This window comes from Nicotiana attenuata, unplaced genomic scaffold (assembly GCF_001879085.1).
Source record: "Nicotiana attenuata strain UT unplaced genomic scaffold, NIATTr2, whole genome shotgun sequence".
In the NCBI taxonomy this organism is placed as follows: Eukaryota; Viridiplantae; Streptophyta; class Magnoliopsida; order Solanales; family Solanaceae; genus Nicotiana; species Nicotiana attenuata.
Genome location: NW_017670352.1, coordinates 550209 through 566343, shown reverse-complemented (window position 1 = coordinate 566343; position 16135 = coordinate 550209). Strand labels below are relative to the sequence as shown.

The 16135-nt window shown below is 40.3% G+C and overlaps 1 protein-coding gene across 6 annotated transcripts; it reads right to left on the bottom strand.

Moving 5' to 3' along the window:
* Window positions 1-253: 253 nt before the first annotated feature.
* LOC109238260 (E3 ubiquitin-protein ligase CCNB1IP1 homolog) lies at window positions 254-5189 on the bottom strand. Of its 6 annotated transcripts, none has more exons than XM_019404693.1 (10): window positions 4885-5189; window positions 4394-4444; window positions 3466-3535; window positions 3019-3091; window positions 2622-2667; window positions 2466-2496; window positions 2034-2289; window positions 1675-1835; window positions 1165-1438; window positions 257-1092 (listed from the first exon to the last, which is right to left on the bottom strand). In XM_019404693.1, exons 3-10 carry the CDS (start codon window positions 3533-3535, stop codon window positions 1086-1088), a joined length of 918 nt encoding a protein of 305 aa, XP_019260238.1. In that variant the 5' UTR covers window positions 4394-4444; window positions 4885-5189; the 3' UTR covers window positions 257-1085. The 6 variants fall into 6 exon arrangements, with proteins under 6 accessions (XP_019260241.1, XP_019260238.1, XP_019260239.1 ...); XM_019404694.1 differs by having other exon boundaries at window positions 4950-5189; XM_019404696.1 differs by having other exon boundaries at window positions 254-1092; window positions 1165-1411; window positions 3466-4444.
* Between the last annotated feature and the right edge of the window lie 10946 nt (window positions 5190-16135).

Sequence of the window (16135 nt, the reverse complement as noted above, 5' to 3'; positions counted from 1 at the left end):
GCTGATAAGTTTTTACCCATCACTAAATTGCCCCAAAAAGCTCCAATTTTGAAAGTTTTCTTGCCTTCACACTTGATATCACGAGATTATATAATACAGAAATATGCTTTTGTAAGTTAGCCGCATGTCATCTGGAGGTCTAATAGATGTTCCTTGAATTGATGACAAGCAAAGCACTGTCAGTTTATATCCTTGAACCATTTGTTTGACGTTTCTGTACTAGGAACGGAGTGTCGTTTCATAAAATTCTAAAGAGTACAGGTAATTTACAGCAGAGTGACAAGACTAATACTAGTAATTTGCTGGTAAAATCTCACCAGCTCTTCAAATAAGAATGAATTTACTGGTGCTGATTTATAACATATATGTGAGACAGCAGAGTTTCATTACAGTGGAAAGCTGATCAACACAAAATAACAACAAATAAACTTGTATCCTAATTAAATGTTGTCAAATTTTAAGAACCAAAGCAGCAGCACCCAAGCACAAGAAATCAAGTCCATTTAGACTTTATCACGAGAAAATTACCTCTAGACACTATCTGTTGACATAAAACTAAAGATGCTAATACAGTCAAAAATGAGCATGACTTATATTTTGAAGTATTTCAGAAGATCACGCTAGAACAGGTTTTAAACAGTCCCTAGACACTACATTTAGGAAGAAACGAAAAAGTAACAAGACTTGGAATTAAATTTTTAGGAGTCCACCTGGAAGTTCTATATATGGGACTGGTAATATCCTGCCCAAATTATCTTCGAGTGAGGAGGGAGAAATGAAGATAGAAGAAGAGAAGACTTCTAGCGGAATTTTTACCCTACACTTAAGTAGTATACGAGAAGTTACAGCTATTAAACTGTAACTCATATCACATCATCCACTTGTCTGTAAACTATGAAACCTTACTCCATATGATTTTATATTTAGTTTTTCCGCCGCTAAGGAAAGTCAGCAAGCATACCAATATCTGGCACTTTAATTCACAAAACAAAATTTCCCACTGTAAAATGTCAGGAAACCTGATCCATTGTTGCATCTCAAGTATATATTTCTCCACACTATTGAAATTGAAAGATCTCCCGACTTCAAAACCTGGAAAACCAATTCTTTTAAGAATTCAGCTTTTGATATCTCAGCTTATTGGATGTAAATTTTGTGGCTTACGTGAACATCTGTGGTCGGTTGCGGGAGAGCTGAGGTCTCTTAATCGGTGAAAGGATGAGATTCCTAAGGGTCTGTGAGGGATTGCTTGCTCCAGTTCCAACACCAAGCATAGGACGTGCACTTGCTCTTCTATTTCCAGTATCTGCTGGTATTGCTGATTGTCTTGCAGGGGATCCACTCGAGATATCAAAAGGGCCAGAGTTGGAACTATTCTTTCTTGCTGGAGGCCATATGTCTTCTCTTGGTCCTGGAGTTTCAGGAGTGACCGACCAATCTGCGATAAATGAGTCAACTAATACTTTGCTCAAAGGTTAGTGCAGCTTTGAGAGCGAAATATCCAAAATTCGAAGTACTTTGACAGTTGAGTGTTCATATACCAAGTAGAATTCATCTTTAAATGCAAAGAATTTTGTCAATGAGTATTCATACACTAAGAAGAACAAATCTAGTTTGCCAAACTGCACCAAACTCACATATGCCATGTGATTATTCTTAAAATAAAATGATTACCTTTTCCCATATGATCTCTGTTGTCCATCATATTAGCAGGATTTGCGAACATATCAGGCTCTGTCCTTGAAAAGAAATTACTTGGCTGAATGGCCGAGCGCTTTACTGAATCATATTCATTTCTCAACTGATCATACATTTCATCAAGTTTTCTCTTTTGCCTGACAACATGGACCTATGTTAATTCTGAGAGCATGTACCAAAGATAGTGGATTCCAGTAGTAAAGCACCGCACACTTTGCAACCTCCTCAGTCAATAGATTATAGTGGATAACTTGAGCACACTTTTGCAGTTCCATCGGAATTCTTTTTTTTTTTCTTGGACAAATAGAATCTCTGTTAAAAACTGTAAGAAGAACCTGGATTTCTCAGCAAACTTTTCTTGGAGTTCCTGCTTGTCTTTAGATAAGCTCTCGATCTCTTGTTCCAGCATGTGGCACTTTTTAGCCGCTTTCTGGTATGCAGTACGCACTTGCTCAAACTTTTCAGCGAATTTCTCTTGCATCATCTCACATTTCTGTTGGTATTGAGCGACTAACTTGTTCACCTTGAATTGCATTTCCAATTCCTTTTGCCCAATGTAGAACGTCACACTTTTGTAGGCACTCTTCATTACTGGGTATGGTTAAGGAGAAAATAATGAAGCTGATGTAAATACCATTTCTGAAAAGTGCTATTACACTAAATCCAATTTGGGAAGTAGTACGTTAATTTAACTAACCCAACTTCACTATGTTTTAAAAGTAAAACTGAATATTACAGATGTTGCAATACAGCACTATGAAGGATACATATCTGTGGTGATATTCCAGTCATGACCATCTGCATGAGGGTGAACAAATTTTAACTAGGATGCTAATGATGAAATGTGTGAGAAACAAATATGATTAGGTCACAGGAACTATAAAAGTGATAAAGGAGCAATCGTTTCATGGATGTATGCTTACATTTGTCCATTCATCACTTGGATTGACATCCACAGGTTTCATGAGACTGAGGCAAAAACGTCAGATAATTAATTACATGATAGCCAATTCGACAAAATGCTACACATTACTTTGAGTGATTAGATAATGCTAGTAAAAGCAAAAGAAAACCAATTACTATACCAAATTTAGCAGTGGAAAACAAAACAATTTTCTGGAAGTGTCATAAGCCCCACCCCCTCCCGACAAAAAAGGAAGGAGAAAGAAAAGATCTAGAATAATGAATCAAAAGAAGAAAGGGACAAGAAGCTAGAGAAGAAGCAAATTTAGGATATAGTTATATACCTTTTGCGAAATCATCGTCTTTAGGTGACCAAAACCACACTTCAACCATAAGGTGATATTAGATAGGACTAACCTCTTAGACAGAACTTGATCACAGATAGGACAAGCGGCATCATTGCTGAGAATCTTACTAGCATCGTTCGGGCCTATTAACATTGTTAAGGAATCATAGCAGTTGTACACCAAAATCATATCCATGAGGAAACTGCACAAAAAATACATGTCTGCATGGAAATCACAATTTTTTTCTCTTCTTGGATATGGTGGTGCCAGGTCAGATTCCACACATCGATTAAGCCATCAGTACATGCTACCTCCCACTAATATAGGTAACGGATAATTCTGCTACCAAGAGATTGGAAGAATGGAAGAATTCACTTAGTGTCACCTCTGTTGGATTCAGAACTTGATTCTCATGATTGTAACTCTAGTTCTTCGGCCGCTAAGACATTCTCTTGGGGGCTGGAACACACACAAAACATATGCATGTCTATATGGAATACATATAAAACTAGGATACAGAAAACGTGGCCACATGTGGTGGTGATGGCCTGTCCTTCCAGTTCTCGCCAGCAAGCATTGCATCTCATCTCAACATTCAAAGATGATTGTCAATTTCATAGCACATTATACAAAGTTCTGGAATCATTCAAAATTTTGAGCATAACATTTCTGATCCAATGCATTCTATGGATATAGACACAGAATAGTCAATAAGAAATGACTAAATTATCCCTACAGCAAAGTCGACAACATTGCAGAACGACCTTTGCATCTCAAGTTACAGAAAGAGACAATCCACTAACAGCCAGCTGTAGCTAGCTAATCCAATTTCAAATATTCTTGACTTGAAAGAAGAACTGCCTAATGGCAGCTAGAATATCCAATAACTGAAACCTCTAGCTGAAGTAAACTAACTGGAAACACAAAAATGACAAAACTAGTTTTGATAACTGGCATAGAAAAGCTAGCTAACTATCACTTGAAATTGCCTGCTGCTTATGTGTTGAAAAATCAGAGTTTATCATGGTGATGAATACTCAACTTTCTATAAAGAAAAACATCATGATTACGCATGAACCAAGTTAACTAAGAATTCAGGTAAACAGAAGTATTAGCCAGAATGCAGTTGCACAGCAAATTCTTCAAAAATGGTAGAGAAAATATTTTAAACTATCCGGTGCTTAAAATCAACTAAAGCCAACTAATAGGTAACTGTATATAATAGATATAAATTGACAAACTGTAAAAGATATAAACCAGCTATCAGCTAAACTACATCGGTAGTGTAAAACGCTCTCAGTTTACAACAACTACTACTACTACTACAACTACTATGTCTCAGAACCAAACAAGTTGGAAATATGATCTCAATGCCTCAGTCCTATACTTTTCAAACCGCGAAACAGATAATAAGAATATCAAGTGCTTAGGCAAAAAAATTTCACCTTCAGACGAGCTCAATAACTGTCTTATCCACAATACGTTTGATCGGAAACCTGAAAATGAAGGAGAAATATATACATGATCAACAAAATAATTTAAAAATAAATAAAAACACAGACAGTGAGATTCATTTTGCTTCGTAGTTACGAAATTTGAAATACTCCTGAATAATCAGAACAAAACAAACAAACATCAGAACCTAGAAGAAATATATACGTAAACAACAAAATATTACCCAAAACACACACACACACAGCGAGAATTCTGCTTCGCACTTACAGAATATGAAATGCTCTTTAATAACCAGAAGAAGACAAACAAAAACCGGAACCTAGAAGAAATATATACGTAATCAACAAAACATTACAGAAAACACACACACACATACACAGCGAAATTCATTTTGCTTCGTACTTGCAATATTTGGAATACAAGCAAAATCGGAACTTAGAGTTTATAAATCGCCGATGAATATCTCAAGTGTAGGAATAACCTGAAAATCAGAGATAAAAGAAATAACGCATTTGAAATTGAAATTCAAATCGCGAGGTACGAAACCTATATAGAGCTGTACAAATTCCACAAAACCTTCCACAAATTCGAAATCTGACGGCAAAATGTAAGTTTCCTACGGAATTGAAACCCTAGCACGTATTTTCCGTGTTGAAGCTTCTCTCTCAGATCAAATATTCATCTGCTACTGATTTCTTATTTGAATTTTACTGAAATGGCGGCAAAATTGCGGTATTTATAGATAATCTCCTGACCCGACCCGACCGGTTCTAATTTTTCCCCTACCCGCTCTATGCAAACAGCAATTCGAATTACCATCCCAATTCCCACTTAAACTTCTGTTTTTTTAATTTTCTTATTAACCGTGTGAAAAGAAAAAAAAACATTTTAGTTTCTATTGAGAAAAGGAAAAGGGCATTTTAAAATATTCCACCCGAAATATGATAGCTCTAGTAGTATTAATTAATGGTTAACGTACACTAAAATAGAAAGCTCTTTTACCTCAAGTCCTCAGCTAATGGTTCAAACAAATAAATAAAGAAATTAAAAAATTCCAGTCATAAGTCATAACAGGGAACGATTTTTGTTTCTCTTTAAATTTGTAGTTCGTTGGCTATTTAGCTTTTCTAAATGAATTTAATTTTAAATAACAAAAGATTTTTTACACTATTATATTACTTAGAAGCTTACTATGGATTGTTGTTTATAGGAAGCATAAAATGATTAATTAAGTTAGTTTAACACTATCAATATGTTTTAACTTAAATAATTGATTTAAATCTTTTATGGCCCACCTAGAATGAATCTTTTTCTTTTCTCTTTGATTAATGTTGTTAATTGACCGTTTCTTTCCTCTATTGGAATTGAAAGTTGTTCTTTTTACATTTGAAAAAACGTAGCATGAGGCATGATTTCTCCATATAAGGTTAAGATTGATCAAAGCAGCTTATTTTACGACATTTATATTAAGACAAAATATTAAAATAGAAAAATTTTAACCTTGATCGGCACTGCTTTATTACAATTTTCTTTATATTTGTGTAGGTAAATACGTATATATACAATGGACCGATACTGATTGTGAATAATACAAAAATAAATATCAATTTGGGATTGGGAGGAAAACCTTAAAACCATCATATTTCTAGACTTAAACATACTTATATGACAAATTGCGATAATAATATAAATTTCAGTGTCCGCCACTATGATGGTAGAACTATGTTAGTATATGGACCAAGAGATTTGAACTCCATATAGCGGGAAAAAAAAAAAAAGAAACTTGAGGGGAGAGGCTAGCTCGAGCTACGCAAGGAAAAAGATCGAAGAAATATTCATCAACCTTTGCAAAATTGAGAAATAAAATCACTAACAAAACCAAAATTGTTATATCTGAAGATCACACCTGCTTGAGAATCACCTTAAAGAAGCTCTATTTTCATATCTATGTCACCTTTTAATCTCATTGAAGTTAATGTCTCAATTAAGAGCTGAAAGCGTATTCCCAATTATCTGACACTGGATCAGTAGAAAAACCTTTGTCATTACAATAGGAAATAGATGCGAAGCTGTTCATTTATCCAGTTGAGACTGAAATAATTTCTTTTGCGGGAATCGAAACAAGAGCTTGAACAGGAGCTGCTGTCGATATTGGCAACGTGATGCATTTTTCTTTTTAGTATGTCTAACTTTTTATATTTAAAAATTATTTAACTTTAAATTTCTCATTTTATCCTATAGATAATTTTAAAATTGAGAGTCCCTAGTCCCTACCTTCTCTCTCCCTTAGGTCTTATGAAATTGTTGTGGGTTGTTGGATCCCTTCTAGTTCTCCCAGTACACCCTTAAATGGAGCAATATCTGTCCACTTCGTCAGTCAATGGTCTTGTTTACCCTAAAAACGGATAACAATTGAATTTATACTGTGGTTTTAAGGACACGTGATCTTACTTTATACATACTGAGAGAGAACGTAAATAGATATTGAAATTAAATAAAAATAAAGCAAGCCGAATGAGATGTCTATCTTTGATCCTCGAGCTAGGTCACCCTCGAATCAGATAAGTATTTACTGGAAAGTATGAACAGAATAGCAAAGTATTGAGAGCTTAAGAAGATGATCTATTGCTTTATGTAACGTGAATATGATGATATTTACAAATGAACAGACCCCATTTATATAGTAGGGGAGTCCTACTCTTGGTACAATTCTAAATACTGTAAGAAATCCCATGATTGGCTAATTAATCGGCCTCTTCTTGATACGTGCCTGGATTTCAGCGGTGAGCCTCGCCCGACTGCGGATATTTTAGTTTTCCGTTATTTGGCTCGGTAAGCTTTCCTCGATCTTGCTCGATCTCTATCCTACCTAGCTCCGCTCTTAGCCGACTTCGATCTCGATTGGTCTGGAGCTCGGCAGTCTAACTTTACGCCATGGTCTGATATAACGTAGGGTCGAACCTTGGTCTGCCTCGTTCCAGGTCAAGCCCGATTTTGACCGTATACAAATAGTCCCCTCGTTTCTCGGAGAGAAGGCGACGAGAAACGATATGATCTTTTCCAATCCCATCTCGATGGTCATGACATAAGCGACGAACCCAAACATGACGTCAGCGACAAGTGGATACTGAAACGTCCCGTCGGTTCGAATATCATGGCATTAAACGCATGTCAGTTGTTGTCGGCCACTACCGGTTCTGAATCATCGTCTTCAACCTATAAATGTATCTTTCTTCTTTTGCCCAAACTTTACTTTCAAATCTTCTTTGCTCTAATCTCTAAAATCCTTTGCCTCCCTAAAAGCTCTGAACTTTCAGATCTTTGGTGTTTCTTCGCCTCTTTCATCACAAAATGCCAAGCATCTCTCCTCAATTTCCATTTTTCTTCACTCGCAAAAGTAAAATGGCTAAGACTTTAAAACTGTTCCGCAAAAGGAAGCTGCTTCCTCGTCCCGGCCGGCCGGCGAACAACCATCGGCGGAGCCAGGCCCTGAATTCTTTCCCAGAGGGTGCATCATTGACTCCGACTTCAAGGTTGAAAAGACCCCTCGGTTGCGGGTCGATGCGAGCCAATGTCGAGGTATACATGCACGACCACCGGTAATCTCCTCGACTAAGTTAAAGAGGACTGCAGTTGGGTCGACAAGCACATGGTGGTGCCCTCACCTGAGGAATCAATCACTACCCATGTGGAAGGGTTTCTAAGTGTTTACACTTACCCTTTCACATTGGGTCCTTTGGATCCGGTCATTATAGACTGCAAGAAGTACGAAGTGACCCTGGGTCAGATTCGCCCCTCTTTCTGGAGGATAGTGATATTGCTCCGTTTCTATGTGAGCCAAGTCGATGGGCTTCCCTTTACCCTCGACCACCTCATACGCCTATATAGCCCCCGACTCTATCGAGGGGGATTAATAAAGCTTCAACGTCGGGCCTCCAAGGCACCTTTCTCGAGCATAGATGAAGACAATAACCGGAGCTGGATGGGCCGATTTGTCCGAGTGAAGACCTCGGACTCGATCCCGGCCGAGAGTATCCCATTTCCTGAGAAATGGAATATGAGACGTAAGTATAACTCTGTCCTTAATTTCTGCTTATTGTCTTTATTTTTTAATCCAGGGTTTTACCTTATGCACCCGTTGCCTGGATGCTGGGTGGGGTTCCCCAACTCGAGAGCTGGGTCAGGAGCCTAGTATCGAAATCGACACATGCTGAGCGTGCATGGCGCGATTTGGAGAAAGGCCGATGGGAGGCCCGTAACCATGGTAAGTTTTCCTTTGTGACTTAACAATTTGGGCATTGTTCGAATTCCCTTTGATCTTACTTATCTTTCTTTTGCAGGTCTCGGGAAGGATGTGCCAATGAGGCCCCCATCTGGCGATGAAGAAATCCTTCCCCAACCATCTGCTCCGAAGAAGAAAAAAGAGCGGAAGAGGAGAGGGGCTCCGAGTTCCACGAAGTCGGATGAGAAGAAGCCCAAAAAGAGGCGAACCCGTAAGCCCAAGGGAAATGTCATCCCTCTAACAATGGACTCGGTCCGTCGGCTACTAGATGAGTCCGAAGAGGATGAAGAAGAAACCAGGTTGGTGGCCCGAGCGCGGGCAGGCGCTGATGCTCGAAAAATCTCCGAGCCGGGGGAGCTAAAATTGCTCCGCCTTGACTTAATGAGCCCGAGGGGGAAGCCTCAGCCGAAGTCCCCAAGCCAGAAAGAGCTGAAGTCGCTTTACCTCGAGGTGCAAAAGGCTATTAAGGAGGCGGCGGATGCTGATGACGCCCAAAAGATTTACTCGGGGCGATAGAGATTGGAGATTCCCCTTCATTGCCTTCATTCTCTGATTCGACGATCAAGGATGCTCAAGCGATGGAGGCTTGCCACGGTGAAGGGGTCCATGGGGGCGAAGACCTTTTCCATGGTTACTTTGTTGCAGTGGAAGACGTCACGGGTCTGGGTGACTTGGAAATACCGAGGAAGAGCTCGAATGAATCCTCCTCGAGTTTTAAACTGACCGACCAGTTTCCGGCTCCCAGCGTCGATCCCGTGGCGTAAACGATCAATTGTCATCGCGGTCCCGAAGGATGTCAGGTTCTCTCTGCCCCCGTAGGGGTGGCTAGTCACCTCCGATGCTTGGTCACCGAGGAAGACCAAGCCAAGATGGATGAGGTGGGAACACCTTGTCTTTTCAACGAAGCCCAACAAGCTCTGAACCGGGTAATCCCAGATCTCCCTGCCGATGTTAATTTACATATAGATTTTTCTCCTTTTATATAACTTCCTTTACTATTTTTGTAGGCTTTTGTGCTTCATCATGAGGCTTTCCTCCGATTTCGAAGGGAGCTGAGCCAGTATAAGGTCGAGATCCAAGGGCTTACTGAGGAAAAGGATGCCTTCAAGCTTCTCAGCGAGCGAAGAGAAGGGGAAGCTAAAGGCCTCCGCGCTGAGCTAGAAACGGCTCAGAAAGACCACGCCGAACTGGTCGAGCAAGTAGGAAGAATATTTGAAGTTAGTGACAGTGATTCGGGTGTGGTAGCTAATGGTTCGAACCCGCAGGCCCAACAAAATCTTGACATGATCAGGCAACTCCGTGAAGAGGCTGATGCACTAAAATCGAGGCCGAAGGATGGAGAGAAAAAATGGACCGCCTAGCCTCAAAGAAGGAGAATGCTCGGGCCCAACTGGCCTCGGCTAAAAACCAGCTCCGAGGTATGAAAGAGGAAATCTTGGCACGGGCCAAGCAAGTTAAGGAGCTCCAGTACCAGTTGGGTTCAGCAGTTTCTGCTCGGGAGAATAAAGTCGCGGAGCTCGAAGCGGCCAAATCTGAAGTCAAGGCAGCCAAGGCCGATGCTGACGTAGTGGTGGCTATTTACCGGGCCGATGCCGATGTCGCTCAAATTCGAGCAAAGGAGGTTGCCAAGGCCTCTCACGTTCGAGCAGAAAAGGTCGCCGAGCACGCCAAATATCAATCTCAAAGGTAGACCAGGGAATCCATGCTCGGGGCTTTGATCTCACAACCGAGATCGAGAGTGCTTAGGAGCTCGAAGATGAAGCCTGGAGATTAGCTTACCCCGACGATGACGACGAGTCTGGAAGCATGAGCGAATCCAAAAGTGGAGAAGACCCCGAGGGCGGAGATGCCTCTCTCGGAGACGACTAGGCCACTTAGGCTTATAGATAGTTTTTTTGAATTTCTATTGAGGTCGCTTCGGCCTTTGAAAAGAATTTCCATGGGGCCGTGTTGCCTTTGTAAAAAGTTTTTGATGAATATATAAAACTTTTTCCCTTCCATGTCTTCTGAGTCTATTGTCTTTTTGATTTATTCAAAGGTCAGAATGCCTTAGCAAAAATTTATAATTTTGTCATTAAATGATATTGCATTCGAATGTCCAAGATCGAGATAATAAGGATCGATAATAAGTACTGCCCTCGATCATTTTTTGATCGATAATCCCTGAGCGAGTGTTCGATCTCGAATTAAGATAGCCCGTAGTCCCTGAGTGAGGATTTGTTCGAGCTTGATTTAAGGTAGCCCTTAGGCTTTCTAGTTGAGTGAGAATGACCTCTCGAACCCGAGGTAAAAGTAGCCCTTAGGCCTTTGTATTTTGTATTTGGCCGATCTGGCCTTTGTAAAAGATCTTTTATGTACATATATAAGTCTTTCTACCCTTTTCGGCTCTCCTTTGGTTTATCATTCGTATTTACAAAGGTTGGAATGTCGTAGCATGAAGTAATAAAGTTGTGTTCGAGGATACGAACAAACCTTTCCTTTATTGCCTTTCTGGGTTAAGGCGTTATCAGAGTTCGGTGTTACCGAAGTTTTTTCCCGAAAATATCTTGAGTTTAAGATTCTGCCGAGGGTAGCCTTTAGAACCAGTTGTGAAAGAATTTTTCTTTTTCGAAGGCCTATATTTGTTATGGATTTTGGACGTCTCCGAACCGTGTTAAATTGACCGTAGCCTTTTAGTTCTAGTGTAGCCCAGTGGGCTCGTTTTCTCGAGTTATCCAGGCTTGCCTAAGATAGCAATCCCCGAGGGGGTATGGTCGTGGCCTTTAAAATTTGAGAGTTTCCTAAGAGATCTTATGCCCCCGATGTTCGATAGTTCGATCTGTTCGAGTTTATTTTACGGACGGCAATCCCCGAGTGATTATCCGAACTCCGGTTACAATCGACCCTTGGGCTCGTTTCCATAATAGATCAAAAATACGGGGTTGTAAAGTGGAAATTTTTCCAAGACATTAGATAGCTACAAGGAAAGTACTTCTCTTTATTCTTGTCAAAAATAGTCTCACATGCGTACATGTTTTATGTAAGGGTTCGAGCAATCTATGTGGGCACGGTTCGTTTTGACCGTTTGGCCCTTACAATAAATCAAATCTATTGAGACCCTTTAATTTCGAAATAATTTCCTTGCTAGAACAATTCGATATTCGAGGGAAATCCCCCCCCCCCCCCCCAGTATTCGAGGTTGATTGTAAAGAAATCTCGGGTACTATAAACATAGTCTTCGGTGCCGATTCGTGATCGACCTTCAATTCTAAGTTAGCACGATCCATTGTTGCCTTAATAAAAACCTTGCCGAAAAACCCAATTGGGAAAAAAACGGTTCAAGGGAAAAAGAGAGCAACGCGTGCTTCCAGACCTAAAGGCTTCGTGTTGTTCCTTGTCGATAAGCTGCAAGTGTTATTTAAAAAATAGAAAGAATTGAAATGGGGTCGTACCTCAACACTAATACTGTTTGAGATGAGCTACGTTTAAAAAATATCGAAGGTTGGTCCTTCGATTGTAATACCTTTCAATTTGTTGTTTCGATGCAGCCAATCGAACAAAGGCAACTTCACGTCGTTCATCTAATAGCTCCAGGCTCGTATTCATGGCCTCGTCATTTGTTTCATTCGTCACATATCGGAATCTGATGCTCGGCTCCCCAACTTTGACTGGTATTAAAGCTTTGGCGCCATAAACCAAAGAAAACGGGGTTGCCCCGGTACTGGACTTCGAAGTTGTGCGATACGCCTAAAGGACTTTGGGCAAGATTTCTCTCCATTTTCCTTTGGCATCGGTCAACCTTTTCTTGTGGTTTTGTATTATGGTTTTGTTGGTAGATCCGGCTTGCCCGTTCCCACTAGGTTGATAAGGTGTCGATAAGATCCTTTCGATAAACTGTTGATAAACTGTTTTCCTTTGTCACATGCAATTTCGGATGGTATTCCAAATCGACATACAATGTGGTCCCAAATGAAGTCGATGACTTCTTTCTCCCTGACCTTCTGGTAAGCCTGTGCTTGAACCCACTTAGAGACATAGTCAGCCATAAATAAAATAAATTGAGCGTTACCTAGTGCCGATGGAAGAGAGCCGGCGATATCTATTCCCCACTTCACGAACGCTATGGGGATAAAACTGAATGCAGCGGCGATCGGGTCCAAGCCAGCACTACTACTGAGCAGCGAGGATGGTCGATGCAGCTTTACCCAACAGAGTAGGGATCGAATCCACGGGGAGTTAATTTGTTTGGAGTTAGATTTATATCCGAGACTAGATGTGTGTTTTGCTCTTAATTACACTTCCATACATGGTTGGTTTGTTTTCTACTTCTACTTCTATTCTATAGCATGCAATAGTTAAAACTAAGTACAATATTTTTTATGCTAATTTTCAAGGGTTTAAAGGGACTAGGTTAGTGACTTCCGCCTAGGTGGATATCTAACAGGTAGCAAGAACCTAGGGCAATCATGTGATTAATTGGGGTTGTAGTATAACCATCACACCCGGGTACTCACCCTATACCTCTCGGTAGTTTGAGTGATTTTGCCCAATTTGGCTTTCTCAAGTCCAAATAGGTATTCATGCAATACAAGTGATGTCAGTTCAAGTCGGATATTACTATCTCTAGGTTTAACCCTTTAATAGGGGTTATCAATTTCTTGAGTTCGCCCCAATTCCTTGTTAGCCTAGTTTTCCTAGACTTAGTCCCACTTTCTCAAGTAGAAACTAAGTCATAAAGGCATGAATCAGTGTTTGCAACCACTAATTTCTTAGTTCTAGCATGAACTAGGCTAAATACTACTAACCCATACACATTCAAGCCCTAAAATTCAAAACCCATCAAATACCCACACTAGGATTGGGTCATAACCCTAGCTATGGGTTTAGCTACTCATGGAAATAGCAGAAATCAAAGATGAAATAAAGATAGAATCCATAATACTAGATTAAGAGATGAAAAGCTAATGTTAAAAGTTAAATCTAATATAAAATTGCCCAAAACAGTAAAATTGGCCGTCTCACGTACTCAGCAAAACAAAACTTAACCTAAAAATGTGAAAAAGATCAAATTATACTAGGCTGAAATTTTCGGACAAATGCCCCTACGGAGGTTTCGCGGCAGCGTAATTCTGACCGCGGCCGCGTAATACTGAGCGCGGTCCGTGTTTCTTTACATCTGAGACTGGGCAGCGACTTCTTTAGCGGACCGCATATTTTTCATCGCGTCTGCATGGGCGATTTCTAGCGGCCGCGTATTCTTGACGCGGACCGCTTTCGTCATTTTTGCATAACTTGCAAAGTCTCTGATCCTTAGCACACGATGTGAAATCCAATCGCGGTCGCGCCAGTAATTTAGCGGCCGCGTCTTTCTGTCGCTATCCGTGCCCATGCCTGTGCCCAAAACCACTTCTTTGAATCTCTACTTCGCGGTCCGTGAATTAATAATCGCGTCCACGTTGGCACTTTCGCGACTGCACTTTTATGTCGCGGTCCGCGTTCGTCAGCTCTTGGCCCAGTTTTGGTCTTTGTTCAAGTTTTGACTCCTCTATGAGTTGATCATGGATACTTTGACTAATTGTGAACAATCCCTGCAAGCAAGCATATTATGTTAGTTTTTGGGAATACCTTCACGCATTTTAAGCCCAAAATTCAAGTAAAAAGAGAGCAAATAATGGTTAAAATCCCCACTTATCAAGCAACTCCCAGGGTTGATGAATCATCGGTGCATGTCTTTGACATTTATCACATTGGCGTAATGGCTTCCTGACCACTTAAACTTGTACCGGTTTGTAAAGCCGATACATGAACTTATATTTTTCCCATTTGAAAACTTCAACTTGACGGATGAATACTAATAAACACTTTCCGTTGAACGTGTTCGCCAATCGCTCTGACATGAATGCTATGTCACATGTTTGGTCTTAATTATATGACATGTGGATTTGTGGGTCCTATATTATTAAAAAAAATTAATCTTTAAAAAATTTTATTTCTTTTTCTTTCTCTTTTTTCTCCACCATAAACAGCCAATAGTCCACCAACAACTCCAAACCTCAGCCATTTCACTATCATCTTCTTCCTCCTATATGAAAGCTTCATAATCAAATCATAATCACCTACCACCGAATCATACCCTCCCCCCTTCACCCATATTTTTCCAGTAAAATATATTGTTGTTCCACCAACCTAAATCACCCAAAAGCCAAATTGGACCAATTTGCAAGAATTCATGTGAGTTTGACCATTTTGTCTGGCGTTTTGTGTGGGGGGGCAGGTTCAAAAAGTGTATTTGCCCTGAACTGTGGCATGTGTATATAGCCTGTGTTAAGCAATCTGCTCTTTTCGAGCTCTACTGCTCTCTTCTACTTTGTTCATTTGTTGTGATATGTTGGTAGCTTCCTTGTTTTATTTCGTATTGACCTAGGCAGTTGTTGGAAGTTTGAGACAAGATGATGCTTCCGAAATTCACGGAAACAACATAAGATTATCTAGAAATTTCAATTTCCATTTCTTTTTCCAATAAATAAACGCATAACAATTTGGACTATTTTTAGATTTGTTCTTGCCATCCTTGTGCAAGAGCCATTTAGTGAGTGTTCAAGAGAAAGGGAAAAAGAAACGGGAAAGGGGGGGGGGGAAGTAGGATAGAAAATGAAAAAAACTTACAGGATGGGGGAGTTCGCTTGGGGAGATGAAAGAGGTGGGAAGGGAGGGTAAAAGAGAAGGGGAGAGAGAAAGGTCTTTTTTACTTTTTCTTTTTTCTTTCTTATTTATATTTTATTCTATTTCTAATATTCTTTTAATAAAAATAAAACTATTCACGCGCCTTGGCAGCGTGAATTGCACACAATTTAGCCATGTAAGTTGTGCCACTTCCACATAGGGTTGGTCAATGGTTAAATGTGTTTATTAGTATTCGTTCCGTCAAGTTGAAGTGTTCAAATGGGAAAATTATAAGTTCATGTATCGGCATTACAAACCGATACAAGATTAAGTGGCAGGGAAGTCATTACGCCTATCACATTTTTGCACAAACTCATTCGCATCTTTTTCAAAATCAATCCAGTAATACCCGGCTCTGATTTTCGAACCAGTGATTCGGCACCTGAGTGGTTCCCGCATGTGCCTTCATGGACTTCCCTCAAAACGCACTCGGTATCTCCTGGTCCCAGACATATTGCCAGTGGGCCGTTGAACGTCCTCCTGAGTAAGGTTCCATCTTCGGACAAGCTAAATCGGGCTGCCTTCGTGCGCAGGGCCCTCGATTCCTTTGGATCTGAGGGAAGTTTTCCGTTCTTCAAATAGTCTATGTATTTGTTTCTCCAATCCCAGGTCAAGCTTTTGGAGTTTATCTCGGCGTGGCCTTCTTCGACCACTGACCTCATGAGTTGTATGACAGCTCCCGAATTGGTTCATTATCTTCGACCGGTGACCTTTGTGAGGGCATCGACTTCACTATTTTAATCTCGAG